The sequence below is a fragment of the Triplophysa dalaica genome, chromosome 13 (genome assembly GCF_015846415.1).
Source record: "Triplophysa dalaica isolate WHDGS20190420 chromosome 13, ASM1584641v1, whole genome shotgun sequence".
Taxonomy (NCBI): domain Eukaryota; kingdom Metazoa; phylum Chordata; class Actinopteri; order Cypriniformes; family Nemacheilidae; genus Triplophysa; species Triplophysa dalaica.
Genome location: NC_079554.1, coordinates 4,482,497 through 4,498,651, shown reverse-complemented (window position 1 = coordinate 4,498,651; position 16,155 = coordinate 4,482,497). Strand labels below are relative to the sequence as shown.

Sequence of the window (16,155 nt, the reverse complement as noted above, 5' to 3'; positions counted from 1 at the left end):
TATTTACCTTATCATTTTCAGCTCCTGGGCAGCTTTGAGGATGATCTCATGCTGCCTTTGAGAAAGAGCAAGTACAGTTTTAGCTGCACCAGGTGAAGACTGCTCATGTGGGGTGTCTGGTGCTTGAGATGGGGGCAGGCCAGCTGAGGGATCTAGGTTTCTCTCAAAATGTGCATTAGATTCACAAACCGGATGAGAATAACCTCTTTCTGTTGGGGGTGGAGGTGGGGCCCTATCCCAGTCAGGCTGAGAGTGAAATGGAGGCTCCCTTTCACCATATGGTGGGTCATCAGGATAACCAGGCCTTCTTTCTTCATTATATAATCCCTCTTCCTCATATGGGAACACTCTTTCACTTTCTTCTAACCACCGATTTTCTCTAATGGGCTCTGGTGGACCATGTGGTGGATAATCTCGATCAGGATGCCTCCTGCCCCATTCATCATGAGAACTGTAATACTCTTCATCTTGCTCGTAATCTGAATATTCATGAGCTGGCCTTTTGTACCTAAAATCCTCAGGGCTACATTGATATTCCTCCTCATGTGCTCCTTCATGAGCCATCTCTCTACTCCACCTGTCCCTTGGCATTGGGGGTCTCATGGGTGGTCTTGCACCTCTAGCTATTATTTCATGAGGAGGTAAAGGAGGCCGTTGAAGTCCTCTTCCATGCCATCCAGGATCTCTCTCCACTTCATCAGCATATTCAGGTTGATCAGGTTCTCTCAAGCCTTCATGTGGTACAGGTGGCTGTCGTGGTGGTGGAGGTCTCCATGGGCCTGCACCACGCCTCAATCGTGGGCCTAAACCCCCACGATTCATGTGTGGAGGTCCCTGTTCCATACACCCAGGAGGAGGGGGTCGTATTGGGCCATGATGCATAAACCGGGGTTGAAAAGGGGGCCTTCTAGGGCCACCTGGAGGAAATGGAAGTCTAGTGTTGATGGGAGGTCTTCTTTCTGTCCAGTATGAATCCTCCTCCTCCCAGTAATCTTGTGATGGTTCCTCCCAGTGCTCTTCTGAATGGGTGCGGTCTAGATGCTCACTGAGACCCACCGGAATTCTTCTATCTCTAGGCTGTTCATGGTATGGTTCTGACAGGTGGAGCTCCTCTGGATGCCACATCTCATAGGGTGCACCCTGGTCATCCACTCTTTCAGGTTCATCTAAAGAGGGCTCTCTCCAGGCCAAATCATGGTCCTCTCTGGGCGTGTCTTCAGATGCCTGGTGATCATATGGAGCCTCCTCCATATTTTCTCTCGGAGTGTTGGGATCCTGTCCTCCGAACTGCCCTCGACCACGTCCACGACCCCTGCCTCGAGAAGGTATCGGGACTTGGCCCCTGCCTCGAGGAGGTATCGGGAATTGGCCCCTGCCTCGAGGAGGTATCGGGACTTGGCCCCTGCCTCGAGGAGGTATCGGGACTTGACCCCTGCCTCGAGGAGGTATCGGGAGTTGGCCCCTGCCTCGAGGAGGTATCGGGACTTGGCCCCTGCCTCCAGGAGGTATCGGGACTTGGCCCCTGCCTCGAGGAGGTATCGGGACTTGGCCCCTGCCTTGTGGAGGTATCGGGCCTTGGCCCCTTCCTCTTCCACGTATGCCATGCGGCTGGACTGTCTGATTTATATCCTGTGAGCCTCTGGGAGCCTCCTTAGGGGCATCAGGTTTAAACTGGTCATGTTGAGAAAGCTTTGTTTGTTGTGGTGGCCCATTAGTCCTATGACCAGCTTTAGGAGGTTGTGAGGCAGAATTTTTGGGGTTTTTGTTTGTGGTGGTTAAACTTTCTGAAGGTAATGATGTTTTCATATCATCTGCTTTCATCTTATCCGGTTTAGCAAGCTGTAAAATTACAACTTCAGAAGTTTTATCCTGACTTTGAGGAATGGGTCCGCTCTGAACAAAAAATCCATCCTCCGAGTCCAATATGTCATCTGTCAGTGACTGAGAAGTGGTAGCACCATCTTTTTCATCATCAACAGAATTTTTTATTTTTTCTGGACCTGTATGAGATCGAGATGATGGTGGTACATCAGGTTTAGATGACTGTTGTTTTGTTTGATTGCCAGGACCAAGACTGGACTGCGGACGAAACTCTGGCTGTTGAGGTGGTGGTCTTTCAAAGCGTGTGGGTAGATTCTGCCTAGGAGGATTGTCAAATATCCTTACAGCCTCTGGACAAGGAGCACTGGCTCTGGGAGGTCTGTTAAACCGCTGACAATTGTCAAACCTAGGTGGCCCACTGAACCGTTGCTGTTGTTGCTGATCAAACCGTGGGCCTCTGGTACCCTCAAATCTGTAAAAAATAAATAACTGAATAAATATACTAAAAATAAAGTATTATAATAATATTATAATTATCAGTATTATAATAGTAAAAAAAAAAGACATGTAACCCCAAAAAATCCAGACTTTTACCTTTGATTTCCAATGGGTCCGGGAGGTCTAATGCCTGGTCCTCCGGCAGATCCAGTAGTTTTATATGTTTCAGGAACAGAATCTTTCACAGCAGGCGAGTAAACTTCTGGAGGTTTTGAAGATGATGGAACTTGTGTAATAACTGGTCCAGAATCTGGAGGACCATGTCCAGAAATGGCATCCATGTTAACAGGTTGAGGCATAGATGGGACCCCTGGGCTGGTTAAATGAATGTTTCCATTTGGTCCTGGGGGCCTATTTTGTCCATATTGTCCCATCATGCCTCCATAAGCAGGACCAGTACCATAGGGATGCTGCATAGCTCTAAGACTTGTGACTCTTTCTTGCAGATGAGAGGAAGTTGAATTCATTTGTTCTTGCCATTGTCTCCACTGCGCTTCATAATCCTGTAGCTGGTCTTTGTGTGGATATGACTGAAACTGTTCTAGCCACAATCTAAAGTGTCTGTCCCATTCTTGGAACAATGGAGCAAACCGCTGTTGTTGTAATTCATAGTGTTGCAACTGCATGTCCGGGGGCATTGTCTAGGGGGATAACGTAACAAATGCAAGAATTTATTGTCAGGGCCCATTCTACTTTCTCGAACTTTTTAATTTACATGTTTAACATTTAATGTCAGTAATGATAAGAAAACTTTAAATATTCACAGAATCAGGGGTTTTCCTGCAGATAAATTTTTGACCACCAAAACAAAATTTTGCACAGTTAATGGTTTATTTGCTTTCCTATAGCTCAGTGGTAAGAGCATTACGTTAACAACGCAAGGTTGTGGGTTCGATCCCAGGGGATTGCATATACCCAAGTATAAATGTATAGGATAATGGAATGTAAGGTCTGCCAAATGCATAAATGTAAATGTATTTGATAAGTGAATGTGATTTATGAGTGAAATAAGACTGCCGCTCTTGTGATGACACCAGGAACGAGCAAGCAGAGAGCCGCGGAATTGTTTCTGTCTTCAAACTAAGTACTATGCATGATTGACTTCATTCAGTGTTCAGATTGGTCTAATATGAAAAAGTACAAACTGCTCCGTATGCTTTTTAAATGCTCTTGTGGAATGTTGATGTCATACACTGATTGCTCTGTGCAGTGTCGAATGAAGTCGAAAATGTTAGGCTCTGCTCTCTCTCTCTCCCTTACACATATTAATAAAAATAAACTGACACAATGATAAAAGGTTTAAAGACTGAATCTATTTTTACATTTTTACCTGGATTACAGCCGTGTGTGATTTAGGCTCCAAAAACAGGTTAACGGCTAATGTGCCCTGGGGTCTCATTTATAAAACTGTGCGTAGCATCCTTACTAAAAGTGTACGTGCACCCGAAAGCCAAAAACAGCGTACACCCCAGAATATTCAGACTTAGAAAACCGCTAAGATTTACAAATTAATAATTGTAATAATTATTAATAAGTTATTATTATAATTATATTAAAGTCAATGAAGGTCTCTGCAGCATTTATATCTTTACAGACTGATTATTAAAATCACCTCATTAATTAGTGCTGTCCTTCACCCAAGATAACATTTGAAGACATAATTGTAGAAGACGAACGTTTCTTCATTCCGGTTTGGTTATGAACATAGTTAGGACTGATAACGAGGACATAAAGAGAAATGATTGTGCGAGACCTTAATGGCTGTATTTCCAGACTTTGACATTCAATGAAATTGCACAGTATGCACAGTCCATTCCATATCATTTTCTACCGCTTATCCGAACTACCTCGGGTCGCGGGGAGCCTGCGCCTCAGTATGCACAGTATATAAGGAAAATATATTTAGTATTTATTTACACTGTGTGACAAAAACGAGACGAGACACAAAGTAAATGTTGGTCATGTGACAATGACTATAATTAAATGTATAATGCAATATTGTTGTCAAATAAAAACTAGACTAAATGTGGTTTACAAAATAAACACTGTGCTAAAATGTCTCTTCATTTTCGTTGACCAAAACAAGATGAAATGTTATAACATTATTTCGTCTGATGCTTTAACCTAGATGCGGAGCGGACTGCTGTTATTTAAATGTCATCTGGCTGTTCTGCGTGTATGAGTGAATTAGCACAGTTTAACATACAACACAAGTGATGGTTGAGGATTTATCTGTGTCTGCACTGTATGAGGAGAACAAATGAACTTCATCTCCAAAGTTGCTCTGAGAGTTTATTTTACGAGCGCTTACTGTTTGAGTGAATCTATCGGCAAACACAATTTTGTGAACTTTAGTATTTACTATTGAAAATTTTAGTGCCCTTGTAGTAAATTGATAAACATTGTACACTACAGTAAAGTTCAAGCATGCGATAGTATCTAAGAATTTTACTGTAGTTTACTATGACTTAAACGTTGGACGCGTTTTCCCCAAATGACGACAAGCTGTGCAGTTTGAAGGTCAGGCCCGTGTTCTTCATATAAGGCGAGCAGATGCGACTTTACTATTTATTTGGGATATAATGTCTGTTATCCAACTTATTTCGTTTTTCAATAAAAGTTATTAAAATTATAAATGCACAGCTAAGGTTTGTTTAACTTAGGCTATTTTATTGCTGTGTTTTTATTAAATATTAATTAACCACAAACTAAGCATTCGTTTTAAAGTAGGCCTAAGTGGGGAAAAAAGCCTGTTTGTTTATTTGCATTATACAAAGCGAGTATATCATGTGATACATCTTATCCCGCTTATCCTGCTAATTATAAAAATTGTTAATAAAACTTTTAGTTGAAGGAAAGGGAACAATCTAAATGTATAACTTTAAAGATCAAAATAAGTTTATTTCCTCACCAGCACATCTCTAATGGATTACAACTCGATTGTAATTTATATTTGGGATATTTAAAGAACTGTTATTATTTAAAGCTTTTTTGTTAAAGGTTTTACATTTCAAAATTCTTGACTACATAAGTAAAACTCACTTTAAGAATACAATAAATAGCCTTATTTGGGGTTTATTTAGTTATCCTGAGCAAAAGATCAAATAAAAAATTGTTTAGCCGGTTATCCGATAAATAAAAAAACAATCATCCGATTATTAAAATAATCGTTAGTTTCAGCGCTAATTTTTTGTGCATGTCTGAACATAAACTTTATGTACTTTTACTACTTATTGCTCCTTTGTTTCATTAGTTTTCAGAATGTTATTTATCTTTTAAGAATAACGTGTATCTGTTACACTATGAAGCAGTTGGAGAAGTGTTTATGTAAAAGGAAACCTTTATGATTATGCTATAGATGCAAATCTCATTGTTACCTTCACATGATGTAAAATATAACTAGAATGACTCCAAAGGTAATATACAACTTGTCTACAGATTTTTTTATTTGTTGTGTGTTTTAAATATCGGGGTGGCGCCAATTCTGATTTCGCATAACCCTCTGCAAATGTGCAGTTTGGCCCCTGCACCAATGCCGAGTTGATTCAGGTGTGTCATATTAGAAGCAGCCGACAATAGTCTCTCCCAAACGTCAGAGGCGGTTGGCCAAAGAAATCATTTTTTTTTTGTGGCATGAAAAGTGAGATATTTGACATTAAAATATTGAGAGGTACAGTAAACAAGTATCCAGAAAAAAGTATACGCTAGTACAAAAAGTGTACTTCGTTACTTCCCACCTCTGATATAAATAAACCCCCAAATAGCCCATTATGTACTTTGCAATGTGCAAACACCACAAATTGGATTTTTGTCATTTAAAACACCTCTCCCCTTTAAACTTTGCGGTTTTATGAGATGAATGCAAAAACGTCTGACTTAGAAACTGCGCACCTCGCGCTGCACGGAGAGACCCGCGCAGGGAGAGACACGATTGACTTTAAAACTGGGCAGCTCATGCTGCACGGAGGGACATTTAATAGGGTAGAAGACCTGCTTGATTTATAACTGCGCAGTTTGCAAGTGACGTCACAGACCATCTAATCAATAGGCTTCTTCGAGCCACTTTGCAAACGTCCGTCATTGTTTCACACGCGTTTCCAAAAAAATGCACTTGTACCAGGGCTCTAGACTAACTTTTTTCCGTAGGTGCACCAGCACAAAAGTTAGGTGCACCCAATTTTTCAACGGCATCGGCAACGCATTTAACTGGTTTTACCAGTTCACTTTTTTTTTAATGTCCATATAGGCAAAATTTACATGTAAATGAGTAAATAACAATCTGGTCAATAAAAATCTTTATTTGAAGCACAAATCTACAAGAAAGGTAACTTACTGAAACAGTGTTGGTGCTTAAAGTGCTTCACTGAACTGAAATTTAAACTTAAAAGATCTCAAGATAACTGGAGCAGGGCTTGACATAACCTGTGAGGTCGATGGCTCCGTGTTAGAGCAATGGTTATGTTTTTTGGACGGATCAGGCCTTAACATTATTTACGAAAAAGTTGTCAATTGTTCTTTTCATCTTCTTTCATCATCCGCGGCTACATCCACTCTGTTAAACCGACGGCACTAGTCTACTCACCTCTCTCTGTCTGACTGCATCACACGCATTTTCAAACGTACACACCAGAGATTGCGCTGGACTTTTTTATTGTGCGTCCTACTGAATGACAGGCTCGTAAAAAATCGGTCATTATCTATTATTACCCGTCACTATGTTGCAAGGTTGCGTTAGGTGGTAATTAGTATGTTTGTGACGTCATCACGCTGTACTTGCGTCTCGGAACTTGTTGTATTTTAGTACAACCGAACGCCCAATAAAGCCGTTGTTGTTCACATTCATTTATATATTAAATATTTTAATGTTTATGTTCATATGTGATTAGATCTGAGAAAACCCAACACATGGTGTAAATTTATATACAGTTTGTGATACCATATTCAAGTCCTTTCCAAATCAGTTTTTATTTTGCTCATATCTTGTGTATGTAACAAAAGTTATGTCTGAAGTCGGCTGAAGCGCTATGATGTTCCGGAACGGAATTTAGAGAAAAACGTGTTTAAAGTTAAGTGATGAAAATAACACTGGGGGTGTTACTGCATCTGATTGCACTAGGTCTGGTTACAGCTATCTGAGATAGTTCATATGGTGTCCCGGCCTAAGGGGGAAGGCTGCACTGCCCAGCCCAACCCCCAGGGTGTGCTTGCTTAGTGATGGATGGAATTTCCTGGCATTGGCACAGACTACAGAAATTTTGGTAGTGACAACAGTACTTTTAACTGTGTGTGGATGACCATATGTGAACTAGAAAAAACCCTGAAAAAGTGAAATTCATAAAAATTCATTATTAAATATAAAGTGTCTAACAACTGCTACAGATGGTACTATAGTATTCGGTATAAAAAAATTGTAGTACACGTGTAGTAAATTGATCAACTGTTGTTAACACTGTAGCATATTATAGTAAGGTTAAAGAACACTGCAGTATCTAGGAACTTTACTGCAGTTTACTATTGTAAATACTACTAGTAAACTAAAGTATGTTTATGTTGGCAAATATATTACTATTGTGTGTTAAAAAAAAATAAAAAAATAAGACAACTTACATTTTTTTTTAACTAATTAGGCCCCAATATGGCCCCAATTTATCAATCTGTTTAATTAATGTAATTTGTCAGTTCCCTGCCTATTTATGTGAACTACACATAACACACTACATTTTTTTTTACAATGATAATACAGTACTTCCCATAATAAACAAACCATCCTAGATAGCACAATGAGGACAAAAAAACTATAGCTATATAAAATATAGTTGCACTAATTAATTGTTTCCAACCACAATGTAATTAAGTGTTTTGCATGTTTTATTAGCAAAGCTGTGTTTAGAAAAGCTTTTAGAAAGCAAAGGCATGTAAAGCCTTCCCATAAAGATGCCTCTACTTAAAAAGGTTTATCCTTTCTGGATAAACCTTAGCATTTTCAACAGAAGTGTTGCCAGTTCTGCCCGGTCTATTTTGACTGTTTGGATACATGAAAACAGTTTGTCTATAAATAGGCACATTTTGCCTGCTGGTCAACAAGTAGTCTGACTGGGCCATGTTTAGTCATAATTGTATATTTATTCTATTGTCTGACACTAGAAGCAATAATTCCATATAAATAAGCATTGTATCAGCATTGTTACGCACAACATTATTAGGCTTCATACAATTTTGAAAGCAAGGAGAGGAAATACTAATAACCTGGAGATGTGCTGGCTGTTGAATAATCTGTTGGTACTGCTGCAGGATCTGTTGTAGTTGAGCATGCTCTTGCATCAGGGCCTGGTACTGAAAGCTGGCCCTCTGATGTTGCACTTGCTGCCAATGTGCAGCTGCTGCTTGAAGCTGCTGTAGACGGGCGACTTCCGCTGGGTCTCCTGCATCACTAATACCACTGGGCTGCAAGTAGTAAATTAAATAAATGATTTATATTTGACAATAAAGTGAAAATAATGCAGTCGGTTATGATAATGGTGACTTATGGTTCTTTTTTGGACCAACACAAAAGCCTCTACACCATAGGAAACGTGCTGGTTTTAATTTATACTTCTGCTTTGGTGTCCACGCCAACAAGCATTGACCACTAGTCATCAGTGTCATTTTCCTTGTGTAACCAAGACAAGAGCCGAGCCAAAGAAGAAGCAGCTAGTTGTGTATGTTAATGGAAAAGCATTAGCAATGATCTCTCTGAATAAATTATCTAATAAGTAAACACAGCACTATCTGGGCAATACAGCTGAAAAATGTATCATCGATATAATGTTTTGTATCATTTGATATTGATTATTATTAATACATTTTAATTGCCTTTTTCTTAAAACCAGTAGGAAAAGAGGTTTGAATTTTACCACTCTATTATTCACATTTTCCCAATAAACTGAATTACTGTTAAAATTCATCGATTCTCATCTGTGCATTTGCATGAAAGGTAACAATTTTCGTGCATTGATTTAAAAAGTTGAGAATCGGATACAAGTTGCCATTTGCATCGCGATGTCCCTTTTCTAAAATATTTGCATCTATAAAAATCGATTAGTTTATATATAATTATTAATATATGCACTATACTTTTATTGTTTTATAGGCTGATTTCTCTAAACTGTTTCTCAAGCACGTTCTGTCATCACTCCTCTTAAGTGAATATGCCATATCACAACACTATTGAGACATGACATGTCCTGATAGTCACACACAGGCGGCGTCTGACTGCAATAAAGTGTTGTTTTCAGAGGATGCATTAAACATACAACAGGCAACCAAGCATTTTCAACAACAGCTGCATGAATATAATTAGCAAACACTAAAATAGGAATCCTGTGTAAAAATTTAATTCAAAACCAAACTAAATATTGCCACAAAGCATGCTAGGACCTATTCTGTTTGTTGAGTTTACATAATTTTGCATTTTTTTTTACAAAAACTTTGTCTTTGTTAGCAACATGCTGTGGACGAATTTTGTTTAGTACAGCAGGTCTTCAGACTGCGACTAAATGGTAACCAGTTTTCGAGACAGCATTAGCTTTTTTTTTTACAAGTACTCGCGCATGTGCGAGCTGCAAATTTGGAATTTATTCTAGTTGTTAATTTCATGTGGAAATAAGAGTAGAACACGTCCAGCCACCAGTGCAGACTGTGACTCATGTCACTGATGTTTCCGGCTACCGCGGATGCGCTCAATCCAGGTCGTCATTGACAAGTTTACAGACACACAACGTGAGGGCTTTACTTCCAGTCGCTGTTTGCTGTGATGGATTTATTGAGCTCGAGGATGAAAAATTTGATATGGGAGACTTTTAAAAAGAAACTAAGCACTGAGGAGTTCAGGTAACGTAATTTAACTGTTGATTACTTGAGACAGCGCTCGATCATTTCAAATCCATTCACACCAAGAACAACCGACAGGCGAATGCTCTTGCTACGTTTTATTTTACATTATATTTATGTGTTATTTGAAAGTATCCTTAATACACAATAAAATCATCGTAAGAATGTTACAACACGAGACCTTTCATTTTGCTTTAAGGGTAACACTGTTGACAGTTAAATATTTACTTTTTCCAATTTCAGTAGGTTCAAATGGATTTAAAATACAGTCTCTCTATTTAGCACCGATCAATAACAAAGCTTCTCTGTAGCTTCTCTGTCTCTTTTTAAATACGCAGAACTAAATCTGCGGTAATCCAGTAATTTATTTTTCAATATCAGTAATTTGGGGTAAAACAATTGAATAATTGCATTGCCGGCTGATATAGGCAGTGCCCATAAATTGGTTGCTTGCGCTCCTAAAATGTTCAGTTAGGGGCTACAGTGCTCCTAGTAAAAAAAAGTTAGTCTGCAGCCCTGGTACTCTCAAATAGTATATTGGCTCCTTCTACAAAAACATTATTTGTTCAAGTAATGTAATAACATTTGTTATATGAACATATTCAAGTTGGATTTTTACAGTGAGGTTGGTATCTAAATGTTTTACTTCAACCATGGAATCGGAACTGAAAATCGAAATCAGCAGAATCGGAATTGGAATCGATAACATTCTAACGATTCCCAACCCTACCTGTGAGCATTGAGTCTGAGGAAGAGCAGGGAAAAACCCTAGCCAATATTTTGCATTTGGACTGCAATACCAGGCTCAATGATTCAATGTTACATACGACTCGTTTAACATCCTAACAGTCATGAAAGCCATTTTAACACTCCGATGCTTAAATGGACATTGAGGATTACATTTTATGTTCCTTGATATTAATTATTAGTTTCTTTAAGGAGCTACTTTTATTTAATGTCTTGTGTTATTTTACATGAGTGCACGGGAATCATGGAAGATAATCGTGATCTCAATAACCATGGAGAAAAAATATGATTGACATTTTAGCAAGAATCGTGCAGCCCTAGCCCCCACTGGCATCCACTGTATGGATACATAACCACCAAATATATGCAGACATTTTGTGTTCCATCGAAGAAAGAATCATATACAGGTTTTCAAAAACGGACCAATACATCAGTGGGAATACATAATGAGAGAATGTTTATTTGGGTAATCGTTCCCTTTAAGTAAATATACTAAAGAGTAGATAAAAATAATACCTTTGTTTCCTCGGGTGGTGGAGGTGGAGGGGGCTCTTCATTGGGAGGTGGCGGTGGAGGGGCACTTTTGGGGGGTTCAGCTGGAGGTGGTGGATCTTGGCTGTTTCCACTTGATGAGTTACTGACTAAATTCTGGTTCTGCTTCGACGTTTCATTTTTAAGCTTCTGTAAATTCTGACGGTGCTGCTCGTACCAATAGTCCTGCTGCTCCTGTACAAAATACAACATGTAAATATTACGTTTCACACAGATTTTATTCTGGTGTATTAAATGACACGCGATGGCATTACACTAGCTAATGCAAGTATGGCGTCATTTATAAGACATGCCACAGAAGCTTGCCTGTTGAGACATCGAAGAAAAGTCGGGCTTTTTATCCGCTTCCAACCCGCTGGCTTCGCTAACCTTTGGTTTTGGAGCTTGATTCTGCGCTGCAGATGAAAATGAGGACTCGGGGGGTGGAGGCTTCGGTTCCGACAGTGGAAGCTGAGGAAGGCCCGCAGATCCTTTAATGGATAATGGGTCTTGAAAATTGTTTGGGGGCGCTGAATGATCAGCACCGCTTGTTTGCCAGTATGATGGAGGGCCGCTGCCAAATCCAGGACCACTGCCCCCGGAGTGGTGCAGTACAGACTGAAGTTGCTTTTGATGGAGCTGCTGCAACTGCTGCATCTGTTGTAAATGTTGTTCATGAAAACTAGAGAAATTAGATGACCCTGTAATAGTTGTTGGAGCTCCATAACCCCCATGTCCTCCTCCTGCAGGCTGAGATGCTCTGAACTGATGCGGCCGCGGGCCGGCGTGTGGAGGAGGCTGGTGTCCCCCTCCGTAACCGCCCCAAGAAGGATGCATTCTTGCTTCGAAACACTGCGGACCAGACGAGGCCTAGCCGCCTGATCGCATGAGACCGGTTACTTATTGCTACAACTTTGCAAATATAAATAGCGTTAACTGTAACTATTAAAAGAAAATGCCAACTAATGTTTTTACTTTACAAATATGAAAAACATAAAATACCGTTTTAGCAAAGACTACGCTAGCACGACAGTCCTTTTGCTCCAGCCAGCATGAGCGTGACGTCAGTATTTACGTGAAGCGTCTGTATTCTTCTTCGTTGAAACATGAAAGCTTTCTGGCTCATCACTGCCACTTATCGTTCTGGATACGCAACTAGCGCCAAACAGTGATATTTGTGCATTGACGAATAGAGACCATTAAAACATTTAACGCAATGTGCAACTCATTTAGAAAATTAGAATATTTCAGGCCAATTTTATTCTGTTTTTTTTCCCTTGGGAAAACAAGCCATATTCATTAAAAGCTTAATTTGGATAAATACTGAAGGCTGCCAGGCACTGGAAAGTAATATTTTGTAATAAACTGCTTTTCTGGGATTTTTCTGATTGTCAGGTTAATCCCCAGTTTTAAATGACATGATAAATTAAGCAATATTCAGCTTGATTTAGCAGCATGATACAGAGAGTGAAACTTCTGACATCGGACATGTTTCTTCTAATGACCAATATTTAAATATAATGCATGAGTAAGTAATGTTGCTCTTTTGACCTCTAAATACAAACATCTGCAAACTGAATAGCATAAAATGCATTCTTGTCTGTAGCCAACTTGTGTTCTTATGAACTCGTGAAAAGTCACCAGTAGCTGCCCAAGTAGCCCTTGCGTCCCAATTTGCATACTACCCGTCCTAAGTAGCATTAAAATCATAGTATGTTGAAATGAGTATCCATTAGGTATCGGATGGTCAACTGTTTTCAATGCACAATCAAAACAGTTGACACTAACCACAACCTACCACAAGAGGGCAGACTTTTGTAACACTCGGTGGCGAATATAGTATATTTTTAAAGCAGGGGCCACATTGGGGTAAGTATAGATATTTTTCATTTTTCAAGTGCTCCTGGCACTACCAGACCGAAACACTGGAGTTAGAGAATGATGCAGGTGTATTAATGATAAACAGAGATGAGAACAGCGGCCCGTTTCAGAAAGGAGGTTTAGTGAAAACTCAGAGTATATTAACCTTGAAATGATGGAAACTCTGGCTTTTCCGTTTCAGAATGTGAGGTATGTCAAACCCGAGAAAGCAGCTTAACTCAAGCTCGTTTCTAAAAGAGAGGTAATTTAAACTCAGAGTGAGCAAGCCTATTAACTCTCTCTGTAAACCTAACCTGGTCGAGAGCAGGCTTTCTTTGGCAAACCCAGAGTTTCTTTCGATCTTCTCCCCCTTTTTAAAGCACAAGTGGTGTACCTTATTCTTTCATTCATTAATACAGCCATTCATGGCACAAATTTTGATCACATAGAGACCATCTCAGTGACTAAAATCCAAAATGTCATATGTGCTTCTATAGAGGATCCTGTGTGTGAAGAGGCTGCATTAATTCATAGTTCTTTGATTTCAGGAGAGGAATTTAGGACCTGAGACCTAAAGTGCTACCATTTTTCTTTACAGTGAATTAGATATATCAAAATATATCTCATCCATCCTTACATCAATAACATCATCCACTGTGGCCGTGCATCACATCAGTAAAGCACATTAGTAAATTAGTTTACACAGTAAAGCACATTAGTAAATCCACTGTATGCAGAGTGGATAGTTTTCCACAGTCTCAAGCGCTTTCTGCCGCCATGTCTCTTTTTTGTGCAGTTGGCATGGTAAATCGTAATATCGGCACTCCATTGATTATGTCTTGTCGTAGTTGTGGCGCAAGAGCTTAACTACCCAGAGTTGATAGATCAACTCAAATCAGTTGTTCTGAAACCTGAAACTAAAAGTTTCGCATTTCGGTGTTAAACAACTCAGAGTTCACATTTTAACTCGGTGTTGGTTGAACCTCCTTATAGAGGGTATGCATTGGCTTTACCTTCCCACGTGAACACGCCTCCCTTGAGCGCCAGGACACGTTCCCCTGAGCAGTGTTGGGAGTAATGGGTTACAAAAGTAATGTATTACAGTAATTTATTACATTTTGCTGTAACGCAGTAGTGTGAGGCATTACTTATCAATTTTCAGTAATATTTCACTCGGTACATATTCAGTAACGCTTGCTTTACAACAAACTTTTCCCGCGAGAAATTAACAAATCAAAATAATATTTCCTGTTTGTGAATAAACGTGTGTGGTGTCATTCATCTCCCTCTGGCTGGTAGAACTTTGTATTTTATTTTGTAAAGTCCGAGGCTAAAGATCCGAGGGTGAAGAAACTTCCCCTACAGAATAAAACCCGTTGTAGTAGACTGCAGAGGTGGGGGACTCGAGTCACATGACTTGACTCGAGTCTGACTCGAGTCACAATTTTCAGGACTTGCGACTTGCTTGATTGAAGTAAGAAAATGACTTGACTTGACTTTGACTTGAGAGCAGGTGACTTGAGACTTGACTTGACTTTAAATGGAAGACTCGACAATGACTTGAACTTTGTAAAGTAATGAAATTACCTAAAATAATTATTGTGACTCGGCAGCACTACAGCGCCTGTGCCTTTAACGCTGCTCAACTCAAACCGCGCCAAACAAGGTGAAACAGCCAATTACTGTAGAGCAGTTACGATAGAGAGGAAACTGCGCATGCGCCTGGCGGCTTGAAACAGTTGTGGCCGTTACAATGGCAGACAACAGTCGAGCTCCACAGTCACGTTTGGCTATAAGGACTTTGAACTGGACCGTGAAAATAAAAAATTATTTGCCAGATGCAGAGCATGCAACGCGAGGATTTCTGACGCGACAACCACAACGTCGAATTTCATCCGACATTATAAGAACCACAAGGAAAGGTTACAAAGTAATTTCTTTATAGTCAGTGTAATAAAACGATTACTAATATAATGAATTAATCGTTTCTGTTTGTCATAATTTTGCTTTGGTTGTTTTTTATCATTAGAAAAGTGATAATCGATCATCACTGGTAGGCCTACATCTCATCTCATAAGGTGATGAATTGGGGAATCTGGCTATAATGGCGTAGCCCGAATTGTTATGTTCTTAAAACATTAAAATCATCTTAAAATAAAGAAGGGCTTCTCTGTATTACATGTAGCCGAATGTCTATATTAAATGTGCGCATGTTCAAGTGTTTGTGTGGACTGCGTGTGGAAACTGAATAGCAGCTCTCTTATATACTGCATGACTGGCTAACATGGACGCGCCGGTGAGATCACTTGAACTTAAAAAAACTCTTTAAAAACTTTTCGGTCATACTGACGAGAATAATTTCATAGTTCGAATCTGTTAAATGTCTAAAAATTTTTTATACTCACAATAACAGCAAAACGTTTTGTGCTGTAAAATAATGAAACCAGTTCAAATAGAAAACAAATATTCTCAGATTATATATTACGTATGAAACGTGCATACTGCGTGTCCACCGCAGAGATGACGATTAAGCATCATAACTTCATCACTGGGCTATATTAACATACATTTTATTTATATTCTACCGAAATGAAAAAGATTCGTTCATTTTGATAAACAAGATTCAATACCGAAGTCAATAAAATGATCCGGGATTCCCATCAATAGATGCAAATTCCCTCTAGGCCTACTGTTCACATTAATGGACAGCACAAGTATTACAGCATCATATACTTAAAACATACAATAGTCAAGTTTTCAATCACAATTCTTAGTTTATAAGCTTCATAGCCTGTATAAATGCATTCTCTCAGATACAAGTATTTCCAT

The 16,155-nt window shown here is 39.3% G+C and overlaps 1 protein-coding gene across 5 annotated transcripts in view; it reads right to left on the bottom strand.

Moving 5' to 3' along the window:
• The window catches only part of ylpm1 (YLP motif containing 1), a 36,202-nt gene extending 23,674 nt beyond the window's left edge, over positions 1-12,528 (bottom strand). For 4 of the 5 annotated variants that reach the window (XR_008908636.1, XM_056763851.1, XM_056763849.1 and 1 more), the window contains exons 1-5: positions 11,794-12,528; positions 11,452-11,661; positions 8,566-8,763; positions 2,416-2,960; positions 8-2,293 (exon numbers count right to left, since the gene is read on the bottom strand). Coding sequence is in view for 4 of the 5 variants with exons in the window: in XM_056763851.1 (XP_056619829.1) it covers positions 8-2,293; positions 2,416-2,960; positions 8,566-8,763; positions 11,452-11,661; positions 11,794-12,303 (3,749 nt within the window). In the remaining variant the exon portion in view is untranslated. The remainder of the gene's footprint in view (positions 1-7; positions 2,294-2,415; positions 2,961-8,565; positions 8,764-11,451; positions 11,662-11,793) is intronic. The other variant, XM_056763850.1, reaches the window with a different exon arrangement.
• Positions 12,529-16,155: the final 3,627 nt, after the last annotated feature.